We start from the raw sequence: 12,286 nt of genomic DNA on the forward strand, positions 1-12,286 counted from the left end.
ACGGGCATTTAAACGCAGAGTAGCAACGGGCATTTAAATAAACTCCAGCCAGCTCAAGCTTACCACTATTTCAGAAGTCCGGCATTTAAAGGTTAAGGGAGGTACATAGACTGAGGGTGTTGAGAATATCTGGGCCAAAGAGAGATGAAGTGATGTGAGGTTGGAGAAAACTACATAATGAGGAGCTTCATAACTTGTACTCATGCTAAGTATAATGAGAATGATAAAGTCAAAGGGGATGAAATGGGCAGGGCATGTAGCATGAATGGAGGAGAAGAGGAATGCATATAGGATATTGGTGGGAAAGGCAAAAGGGAAGAACCACTAGGAAGACCAAGATGTAGGTGGGTGGATAATATTAAAATGGATGTTAGAGAGATAGGATGTGTTGGTGTGGACTGGATTGATCTGGCCCAGGATAGGGACCAGTGGAGGGCTCTTGTGAACATGGTAATGAACCTTTGGGTTCCATAAAATGTTTGGAAGTTCCTCTATAACCTATGGCATCGAGGTTTTGCAGAGAGCCTACCATGTAGTCCTGTCTTCAGACAACTTCTTGGCTTCTTTCCAGGTGATGTTCTTTTTTGTAAGGATTTCTTGTATATTATCATTCCATGTTCTGCGCGGCCTTCCTCTAGGTCATTTATTTTCTAGTCCTTCTGTCATTGGTTCCCAAACCTGTTTGGTCAGTCTTTCTTCATCCATTCTAAGTGTCCAAACCATCTGAGTTGGGCTTGTTCTATTTTAATTTGTACTGGCTGGGACCCTAGTCTTCCTAATCATTTGGTTTCATATTTTCTCTTCTTATCTTTCCCATGGCTGTTCTCAGACGTTTGTACGTTTGGCTTCTGTTTCTCTGTTGTTACCCAAGACTCACTTCCATATAATAGTGTTGGAGTATATGTTGAACTGGATATTACCATTTTTGTTTTTCATTTAGCTCTTTCTTTACTAAAAAAAACTTTATTAATGGCATGGTAGAGCTTTCAGTCTATAATTCTACCAACTTATTTTATCTTTTATCAAGACCCCTTTCATGACCAGGGCTGTAGCAGAGCGAAGGTGGTCCATGGAGGAATCCTGGTGCTCTCTTGGGTGTCAGTGTGTTACTTTAAAAATGAAGACATACATAAATCATGGCATATTTAATTTTTGACCTCTCTATCTGAGGTTTAAGCATTATGCTATCCACTGTTCAATTATGCATTTGAATGTGTGAAGTTACTATTTCAGCAACAAGAAGAATGGCCTCATATTATGATTGATGCCAGTTTCTTCCAACCCAGCCTGCCCACAGCTTGTACTTTTTAGAACTACATCCCTTTTTATGACCATTTAATCCCTTTAAGACTGAATTTTTTATATAGTACATATAAAAATTCAGTTCATACCTCAGAGGAAAGACACATTACATCTCACCTACAAAGACCAACTGGATAATGCTGTTTAGGGAAACAGTAGTTGTTTATTGTAAGAACCATACAAACACATATATACACTCTGTGGGCAGAACGCAGAGTTAGTATATTAAAGCATGTGTTACATATAATAACCACTAGGCCTTAAAATATTTTATAACTATGTACAAAACATACGCTGAGAAACTGAATATACTCAGAATCCTGTGCAACAAGTTTAATGACCATTCTCTCTATACATATGGATTCAAATGTAGCTCCTAGTCACTTCCTTACAGTACAATCCAGTGGTTTCAAGTAACAATATTGATAGAATCTCTGCACTGTCTCCCACCTTACTGAAATATTTAGTTCATTTAACGAGACAGCCAAAAACACATACTATATATAGATGACAGGTTCATTCCTTCATTTTTGGCCTTATTAATGTCAGTCCTTAGACAGGTATTCAGCTAGTTGGTGGCTTCTTTCTGACAAGAATTTAACATTTCATATGCTGTTTCATCCCTGGGTACATGACATAATTATGGGAACTTATGTATCATATATCTACCTAGATGCAAACAGTTGTAAAGAGGGTCTGATATTATACAGTGCGTACAATCAAGTGCGCGCCGCGGCTGCAATTNGGCAAGGGAACTAGGTAGCTACATTCAGTTAATATTACTCACAGAAATGTATGACGGTTCATTGAAACAAGGGGACAGGAAGTTGGCCTGTAGTGAATACATGATATTGTGGCATGTCTGGTGAAAGCCAGAATTGTGAAGCCAGCAGAGACAGCCTTTGCTAAGGAACGGCTCTGCAAACATGTCTGTTACTAGGCAATGACTCAGTAGCTGTCACGTGATCGCCGCAACAGAGATACATGCAACAACAAAACTGTTGAAAGAAGTGTTTTCTGTGTGGTCTGTGCCGAGGAAATATAATGGCGGTCAGCTGTCATTACAAGACAGTATTGAGATGACAGTTAGAAGAGTAGGAGGATGCTGTGAGATGATTGCTAGCTTGCAAGGACGTGAGCCCAGAAGCAGACAAACAGCAACTGTTGGAAGCTATTACCAAGCAGCACAGTGAAGGCTGTAACTGAGAACACTAGTCGGTGTATGACAGTGATTTGTAAAATGTATTCATGAGTTTTTTAAGGGTCCAATAAATTCAATTACCAATCCAAAACCCCGTTTATAGTTGCTCTAGTACATTATGGGTTTTCAGACAAGACACAGGTGGGAGTCTTCTAAGCATCAGGATTTTAAACATGGCGAGGGTGATACTGGCTATGAGTAAACTACACACTACAGAATATTCTACAAGCATCATTGATGACAGAGGCAATGGAATCAGAACACTGTTTCGAACCATGATCCTGCATATTTGAATTTCATATAATTCTGTCAGATGGAGAAAGTCCCTGACCATGTATCTTCATAACACTTAACACTATTAAGCTTGTACTTTTGTAACATCTGTAATCAACTTTACACTTCATAAACCCCAGATCTGTACATCTTGACTCCTCAACTAGGACTAACCTATATATTGTGTCCAGAACAAGCCTCAATAACACCATTCCAAGATGCACGGGAAGTGATCTTTTGCGGGTTCAGCCAATCCCGTGGAATACATCAACATTATTGCATGGACCTAATTGCAGGGTTCATCTAAGTTTATTAATATTTTCAATAAAGCCACTTTTCCTACTTGACAATATAACATCTGCTTAAAGTGGCATCTGCAAATATCCAAACACAGTTCAAACTGGCACGAGAAATTCTGCGAAACACTGAAGGTCACCTTATGTGATGTCTGCAAGAGCATTATAAAAATTGATCTGTAAGTGTGGGTTGTTTCTGTAAACTTTCTGTTTCAAGAAAGCAGTCTTCTGGGATTTGGCACCGTGTATATGTGGTGTTAACCGACGTTTCGGAGGAACGTCGGTTAACACCACATATACACGGTGCCAAATCCCAGAAGACTGCTTTCTTCATAGTCACCGCCGTGAAAGCCTCAAATCTTTCTGTTTCAACTTTCATCACAAATTGAAATGTGACAGTGTTTCCTGATTGTAGTGGGGTGCCTCTGAGGATGATTCTTTTGAATCGAAACATGTAAGGTGAATGAAGACTGAAGTGCTGTAAACTTGTATGTCACACTGGACTGAAAATTATCCACTTTGTAACACTTCAAAGAGTCAGCATTTAATTGTTGTAATGTTTGCTGGTACACTGTCCTGCCAAAAATACTCATAATTCTCAGTAATTATTCTGTATTGTGACTATGTACAGACACCACAAACGTTTATGAACAACAAAACAAACATGCAGTGATTCTCAGAAATGAACTGTGCTTCTTATCTTAGCAGTGGTCTGTTTATGTTACAGCATGGCTTATGTTAAGTTTCTCTAGATCTGACTTTTACCTGTGGAGATGTGAAGTGGCTGAGGAAAACATATTTATGGAGTATAAACGGGACCTACAATTAGACTTGTATGGTAGCACATTATTGTTGTACTGTTAGGAAGCCACCCATTAGCTGGCAACACTCTATGAACAGGTGGCAACAAAACCACAAATGATGGAAAGAAACCTGTCTGAGGCAATGAACTGAAAGGCAATCAGTAAATAATTAATAGGCAATATGGAATGGAGCAGCTGCTGACCAATTTAAAGCATTATCCCAACATTCTTCTGCAGGGATTGAGGTAACTGGGAAAAACCTCCTATACATGAAGCAGGTGTGGTGCCCACTTGACTACAATGTTTGGTCCCCAATTTAACAACAGTGTGGCAGTCTACAATAACTTATATGTACTTTACTGTACTGACACATTTACAAGGCCTTCTGAAGCAAGATAACACTGACACCCTCAGGTGAGAGATCCATTGTCTTTAGGAAATTACTTCTTGGGCTTAGCAAATCACGCAGAGAGGTGCAGACTTCACACAGCGTTGTCTGCTGTTATGTAAAGTAGATGACTATTAGACCTATCACAATGAGGGTAAACACCATTCCACCAAACAGTATAAATTTGTCCTGGTATGCTCGCCTTTCTATGAAACGCATTGTTGTGTTTGACAATCCCAACGTATTTGCAATGTCATATAGACGTCGGTGTGCACTTTTGATGGTCACCCGCTGACCTTGTAGACTTTCTAAAATTCCTGCACCAGACTGCAGTAAGTCGTCAACTCCACGATTTGCATTCTGCAAGTGAAAACACACATACAATTCTGAGAGACAGTGGGACAGAAGAATGTCACATGTATAGAAAGCATAAAAATCTTACTGTACAGGACAAACACAAATTACATTTACAGCCTGAGTCTCAAACAGGTTTCAGAAATCAGACACACATACTGTTCTTGCACCATCTGTGAGGGGAAGTCATAAAAATTTCACCCACTAATTGACGGGCGTTACCACTGCTGGGTGTCAGTCCTCACAATGTCAGTCACTGTGATTATCTTGCAGTGGACATGGAAAGAGAGAATACTGTCTGGACATTTTATGTGTGACATGTGATGTCAGGGGGCATGCGGTAGCATAGTTGGGTGAGGTACTATGCTACAAGCCAGAAGGTAGCGGGTTCAATTCCTGATGTGGTCATTGGATGTTTTCAGTTGACCTAATCCTTCCAGCTACACTCTGGCCCTGGGGTCAACTCAGCCTCTAACAGAAATGAGTACCAGGAATATTCTTGGGGGTAAAGGGCAGCCAGCGCAGAGGGCTGACAACCTTGCCACCATCTGTGAGCCAATTGTCTAGAAAATGTGGGACCCTCAACATCTCACAACCCTATGGGCCTCCACGGCCTGTTACAGGGGTACTACTTTACATGTGATGTCAGCATTACGTGTGTTCTAGGCTCAGCAAAACCTTATGACTTTCCCTTCGCGATGGCTCGAAAGCATTTATGTATCTTGTTTCTTGAATATTTCTGTTTGAGAATCAAGTTGTAAAGACAATCTGTGTTCACCCTGTACACTGATTCTCCAGCCTCATCGAATACTTTAAATAAGGTAACTGTATTAACATGTTTTAGAATGAATCTGCCCCATTCATTCACTTCTGAATGCTGAGAGAAAAACTCTGCCATCCCATATTTAGAATTTCAATTTGTAATGAACATTCCCCATGCGTGTTACAGGTGTAAGTTTCTTACTCCCGAGAGTCGCTACAGTAGAAAAATATGGGGACCTGTTGTAAAGGAAGCCAAGGATGTTAGAGGATCATAGACCCAGGAAGTAAGTATATATTGTGTAAATATAAAATTGTTCCAGTGCTTAACTATTTAAGCACTATGCCATGAAGATATATGGGGGAGTGAATGTATAGCTCCACAATTTTTGACCTTGTCACTAGATGGAGGTGAGGGGTCAGCTTCATGCCATGGCAACTTTGTCCCCAGGGAAACAGCCTCTGTCACCCATTGTATAGGATGCTGGGTGGTCCCCAGAGCCACTTTGGATATTATGGCAAAGAGAAAAACTCATCCCTACCGGAAAAAGAACCCTGACTCCTTGGTCATCCAGCCTGCAGCCTAGTGAGCTATTCCGGGTGCATACATACTAAGACCATGGATGAGGTGCAGAAAGCCACTAGTGATAACTGGAATGAGTACAGCCTGCAGCAGTACCTGGAGGGAAGTGTGGTGCTTCTGGCCGTGGTCCATGAGGATGCTGGTCTCATGGCTGCTACTGGGCCGGAACTGCAGGTTCAGTAGGGCTTCACGTTCCCTCTCCTCTTGCAGACGCTGGTATCTGCGATTCCTGTATGTGTCTAATGCTGCCTACACAAAATACAGTACAAAGTAGTAGTACAATCTGATGGTGAGATCCAAAATCTATCACCATTAAGTGTATCAGACAACACCTCAATTTCATGGACCTAAAATGCTGAACATTTATCGTTATGTAGATTCTAAAGGGTTCAGACGATGGTGTTCAACACTCAAAATTACTGGGTTTTTGGACTTTATCCATCACACAGTATTCTAAAAACTAGAAAACAAAAGATTTCAGAAACTGGATCTGTTTCTGTCCTCTGGTGAGGGCACAGACACCTACTATGTTAGGTCCCTTGAATGAATGAATGTATAAGGGGACGGCCTTCTTGGCCCTTGTACGGTGACCACAGTGATCTATTGTGCCTCCCCTTCTGATTATCCCCTCAGCAATCATGTGCTTTGAATGAACCGCAGGATTTTGTATGTGGGGACGTCAAAATATTCACTTGGTTCCATAAAATATTGACCCAAGTGACATAATCTTAAATAAGCTAAGGACTCACATTCGCACAGGATGTGTGACTGTTTAATTTTCTTCTTGACACCTCTCACAAGTTGGACTGTTACTTAGTCCCAATTTGTGTCCTTTGAGGTGACAGTGTCCTGTAAGTCGTCCTATCACCCATCGTAGCTAGTTCCAGTTTAACTTCAACAGTTCCTTCTCTCTTTTAGTAGAGGGTCCTCGTATGAGTCCCTTTGCTTGCCTGAGTCCAATTTAGGATACCCATTATTTCTTGTGGTTCATATTTGTCCAGTCCCTGATTGCCTGTCTGGCAACTCCTATAGAGATGCCACAGGTCCTATGAACAGATGTTCAGCTCCAATCTTGGCCAATTGGTCTGCTATTTTGTTTCCAGCAATACTCTCATGCCCCAGCACCCATATCAGTTGTACCCCGTTATGTCTGGCCAGTTCCATGACAGTTTGGTGGCAATCCCAGACCAATTTTGAGTTGATCTGGTGTTTGTCAAGTGCTTTAAGTGCAGCTTGGCTGTCAGATAGAATGTAGATGTTCCTATTTCTGTAGTTCCTATCTAGATTTTCCATAATACATGCCTTAATGGCATATATTTCTGCCTGGAATACTGTCTTGTACTGCCCAAAGCTGAAACTAAGTTTACACCTCGTGCCAAAGCAGTACACACCAGCTCCAGTGCCCTTATTTATCTTGGAACCTTCTGTATACCAGATCAGTCCTCCTTTTTTATTGGGCCGAAACCCGTCTTCCCATTCACTCCTGTCAGGAAAGCTGACTGTGAAGGGTTTTTCATATACATGTCTCAGTATCATTTTGTCAGACCCCATTTGTAATATGGGTTCTTTTTTCATGTCCTGAGTTATGTATGCATGTCCGAAACTATCGGATCTAGGTTTCCATTGATCACTGCACTGGAGACGGTAGATTTCTGCCCTGGCCTCTGCATCCAACTGTACATGCAGTGGGGGGAGTCCAAGGAGTGTCTCCAGTGCAGTTGTTGGAGATGTTCAAATTACTCCTGTGATCCCCATGCAAGCCAACCTTTGCAATTTGCTAAGTTCTGCCTTGCTTGTCTTGAGTTTAACTCTGGGCCACCATACTGTGGCAATGTTAGGTCCCTTAGAAAGAGCCAACCTCAATCAAAATCCAGTTTCAAAAACACTGTTTTCTAGTTTTTAGAATTCCGGACAAAGGACAAAGTCAAGAAACCCAGTAATTTTGAGTAATTTATCGTCATGTAAATTGTGTGCAGAAGAACAGTCAAATTCAGCATTATATAAAAAAGGCAAGAAAGGTAAATTTGTCCCTGTGCTTCACTAATTAATTGCTACACCATGAAGCCATGTGGGGAGTGATTGAATCAATCCATATATTTTTTGACATCGGCACTAGTTGGAGGCGAGTGGCCAGCTTCACACCCCGTTTACCTCCAGTACCCATCGGACAGGAGGGGGCACACAGTAGCATAGTTGGTTGAGGCACTATGCTACAAGCTGGAAGGTTGCAGGTTCAAGTCCCGATGAGGTCATTCAATTCTTTTCTTCCAATTGACCTAATCTTTCCAGCTTCCCTATGGCCTGGGGTCAACTCAGCCTCTAACAGAAGTGAGTACCAGGAATTAATTAAATAATTTTCCTGGGGAGTAAAGCACGGCCGGCACATAGGGCTGAAAACCTTTCTGCCATCTTTGAGCCAATTGTCTAGATAATGTGGGACCCTCAACGTCTCACAACCCTATGGGCCTTCACGGCCTGTTACAGGGACAGCTTTACTTTTTTTACTTTTACCCATTGAATAGGAGGCTGGATGGGGCCCAGAACCGGTATTGATAACAAGAAGAGACAAATCTCGCGCCGATCTGGACTCACACTCCAACCTCTCAGCCATCCAGCCTGTAGCCAGTTGCTACATCGACTGCGCTATCTTGGTTCCACATTACATGAAATGTATGAAAACAACCTACAGTCCATTCGCGGAGACGAGAGAGTACTCATAAACAAATGCACGCGGTATCTCCTTGGCTCTTTGAATGAAAACATGCAGCGATCACGTGATGTGTGTATCATTGCAGGGGCGTCCAAAGTTCACTTTTCAGTCTGAATGCAGGTTAACGTGTGTCCGAATGCAGTGAGTACACTGAGTAACTGCGCGCTTTGTCCACTCCTTGCTGTCAGCTGTGGCGACTCGGGGCTTGCTTTGTTTACGCTGTCTTGTCTCCGCGAATGGACTATAGTAATTTAAGTGTCCTTCATTGAACCATGGCTTCATAGAACCTGGCCTTTATGTCATCAATTTTATCGTGGGTCCCTTGTCACCACTGCATGGTGCATCCTCAGGTTGTGGATGGAAGAGACGCCCTCCAGGTTTGGAGGGAAAGCTGTGAATATATTGAATAAGTAGTCGCGGACAGCCGACAAGGGGTGGTCCTCCAGCTTGGGAGTCGGGGGTGGGGCTAACAACACCTCACCATAAAAAATAATCAAGTTACGACAATGATTTGGCAGATTACAATTCATTAAATAAATTCATAATAAGTGACGCATACATTTGTCCATTATTTTCTTAAGCTTTCTCCCGAATGATCAAGCGGAGTGTCGGTCTTACCTGTAAATGCATCCTGTCATATTTTAGTTGGTCAATTCGTAGTTTTCCATTTGTTCGCCTATTCAGTGGTTCTTTATAAATGAGAATTTCTAATCTTTCGCAGTTGCTGGAAAAAATTCATTCATTAACTTTTATTTTATCTTGTTGACAATACAATGATATAGAACATAATGATAATAATAATAACACGCATAAATTTCATAATGATACGATCTTGTATCAAAATCATCTGTCATCATACACCACATGGGTACCCACCTCGTGATAGAGTCTATTCTCGCTTGAATTTCTCTTTCAATTGCATCTGAATTAGCGTCACCACCTTTTTCCAGTTTTTCAAAACACTGTTGAGTCTCCTGAACAAGTCGATTTGTTTGCAGGTACAGAGGTTCCATGCTGGCTTCAAAATTAACGCAAAACAGACTTCACCGTACTCCACACATCCACATTTCCACAGACACCGTCCACATCACGGAACGTCACAAAACACGGAAGTCCACAAGGTCCACAGACAACTGAGCTCAGACACAGATGTGCAGTGGCGCGCCTTTCGTGTTGCGGTTGCCAGTTTCCTCGGTGTAACTGGGGTTTTCTTTTTCGCTGTCCAGCGCCGCTTACAGAACTGTTAATGCTAGAAGAAAGAAAGATATGTGAAAGGCGTCTCTTACTTCATAAACAACTTCTCTATATTTATTTAAAATAGATATGTAAGAAAAGAAGAAGTAAATTTACAAAATAAAAACAGTAAACTCTCAGATTTAAGTTAAGATATTGTCACGTGTTGGGTATATATTATGCGACAAATAACTTTACGCCGTATTGAATGTAGCGAATTTATTGCACATCCACTCTTACAATCACACAATTTACAATCTCACAATTACTGCCATCGGCAGTATTACAAATATTTCTCCTGTAGTCACTGCCATGCACTCGATACAATGCGGCTCGGTGACTGCTAGATTGAAACTGACAGGTTAATCGTTACTAGCCTCACTAGTAACTTACTCATGACGTCCAGCCCGTAGGCAGTCGCTATACCAGTTCCTCATTTTCCTCTGTATGACATAAAATACTTTAAGAGACGTCTCTAAATAGACGTAACCGCTTTATTTTTATATAGTGATACAACCAGTCCCTGATGAGGTCACTGGATTTTTCAATTTACCTAATCCTTCCAGCTGCAGTATGGCCCTAGGGTCAACTCAGCCTCTAACAGAAATGAGTACCAGGAATGTTACTGGGGGTAAAGAGTGGCTGGTGCATAAAGGCTGACAACCTTACCACCACATGTGAGCCAATTATCTAGAAAATGTGGGGGCCTCAACGTCTCAAACCCCTATGGGCCTCCACAGCCTATTACAGTGATAGCTTTACCTTGTTATACCACTATTGCTTAGGTTCTTGAAGGTGATTTTTTTTACCTGCAGCACACTTGTCAATCCCTATATATATATATATATATAAAAAAATGGGCTGTCCAATTTCAAACCAGCATTGTGCCTTACATACCTAACCATGAACAGTATTATAAAAATATATTTTTACATTTCCTCCAGTATACTGATACAAATACTGTCCTGCTATGATTGGCTCTGTGATGCACACAAACAGGAATTGGACCTGTAAAGTTAAAAAATATTAGTTTAAATTGATCTTGTTACATTAATATTTCTTACATACCAGCTGGCGCCATAGCTCATGCGGTTCGTCACTGGCTTCCCACTGCGGCGGCCCGGGTTCGATCCCAGGTCTGGTCAAGTGGGATTTGTGGTGGACAAAGTGGCGCTGGGGCAGGTTTTCTCCGAGTACCTCGGTTTCCCCTACCAATCTTCATTCCACCAATTGCTCCACAATCACCATCACCTATCATCTGGGGTTGGTACAATAGGCCAGAAGTGGCTGCAGTACAAGGGACTTAGTCCCACCCCACTAGAAATAAAAAAAAAAATACATACCAGCTGTGAAAGGTTTCCTAGGCTGCATTGATATTGTACACAATCATGAAGTCATGCTAAGTTCATAAAGTATCAAGCTATTTATTACATGTCATGTAAAATAAATTGAAAAATTATACAATATTTAGTAGGCATTTTTTGTAACAATTCTTCAACATCTTCAGAATTTTTTTTTAAAGTTAAGGAAGCATTAACATATATTTTGGGAAATGGAAGGGGGCTGTAAAAACTCAACTGGTGGACCATACATGGCCGTGAGCTGAACAGCCCTGATATAAAAAATATTTTTTCTTAAAATCAATTCTTTGTGTGCTGAAAGACTACTTATCTTCTGGAATGTGATATCATGCAGTCTGATAGAATTTCACTGACTTTCTGAAGGAATATACTTCTTCTGTTTTCAGGTTTGAAGTGTAAGCAGAGCATGTAAACGCATCCCAGAGGACAGTATCCCTTACAGTCATCACTGTCAGAATCTGGAATCTCACTCTTTATGTTGGCTTACAATAATCAATAACAGTTATACTGAACATGCCATTGTAATGGTAACAACCTAGCTCTGTATTCAGGAAATGCTAGATTCAAATCTTGGCTGGATGGTTATACTGAGCTTCTTTGTGGTTTTCCTCAGTCTCTCCAGGTGAATACTGGGATAATATTGTCAACTGTATCAGCGACTGTACATGGTGTTTGGATTGGTAATCGGGTTTATTGAACACTTCCAGATTGTAACTACAAGTAACTATAGTGCTATCACTAATACGCACTCCACAATTCACTACAACACACACTAAGTCTTTTCAGTCTGCTGAGTCGTCACCAGTCATTGCTCAGTAATGGCTTCCAATGGCAGAAGTTCCCCTTGCTCTGGGTTCCCGAACTATCCCTGCACCTCAGCTACCAACTTCTAACAGCAAAACACCTCATAATGACTGAACTGCAGTTCTCTAACTCACGAACCAACCAGCTCTTCACTACCCTGCAGTGCAATGCACTAACTGAACTCGATGCAACTTGGTTGGTTGTGTGATGTAGCCTTGG

The 12,286-nt window shown here is 41.4% G+C and overlaps 1 protein-coding gene across 1 annotated transcript; it reads right to left on the reverse strand.

Moving 5' to 3' along the window:
• Nucleotides 1–3,775: 3,775 nt before the first annotated feature.
• Nucleotides 3,776–9,886, reverse strand: LOC111868151 (Golgi SNAP receptor complex member 2). The gene is made up of 4 exons (XM_023858578.2): nucleotides 9,546–9,886; nucleotides 9,288–9,393; nucleotides 6,056–6,208; nucleotides 3,776–4,623 (listed from the first exon to the last, which is right to left on the reverse strand). The coding sequence occupies exons 1-4, from the start codon at nucleotides 9,680–9,682 to the stop codon at nucleotides 4,378–4,380; spliced, it is 642 nt and encodes a 213-aa protein (XP_023714346.1). The 5' UTR covers nucleotides 9,683–9,886; the 3' UTR covers nucleotides 3,776–4,377.
• Between the last annotated feature and the right edge of the window lie 2,400 nt (nucleotides 9,887–12,286).

Source organism: Cryptotermes secundus, unplaced genomic scaffold (assembly GCF_002891405.2).
Source record: "Cryptotermes secundus unplaced genomic scaffold, Csec_1.0 scaffold2757, whole genome shotgun sequence".
Taxonomy (NCBI): domain Eukaryota; kingdom Metazoa; phylum Arthropoda; class Insecta; order Blattodea; family Kalotermitidae; genus Cryptotermes; species Cryptotermes secundus.

Coding starts and splice junctions, on each gene's coding strand:
- LOC111868151 (XM_023858578.2), bottom strand. CDS start 9,682: ATGGAACCTCTGTACCTGCAAACAAATCGACTTGTTCAGGAGACTCAA. Junction 6,209..9,287: donor ATGACAGGATGCATTTACAG/GTAAGACCGACA, acceptor TATTTTGTGTAG/GCAGCATTAGACACATACAG. Junction 4,624..6,055: donor AGCACCACACTTCCCTCCAG/GTACTGCTGCAG, acceptor TTTCACTTGCAG/AATGCAAATCGTGGAGTTGA.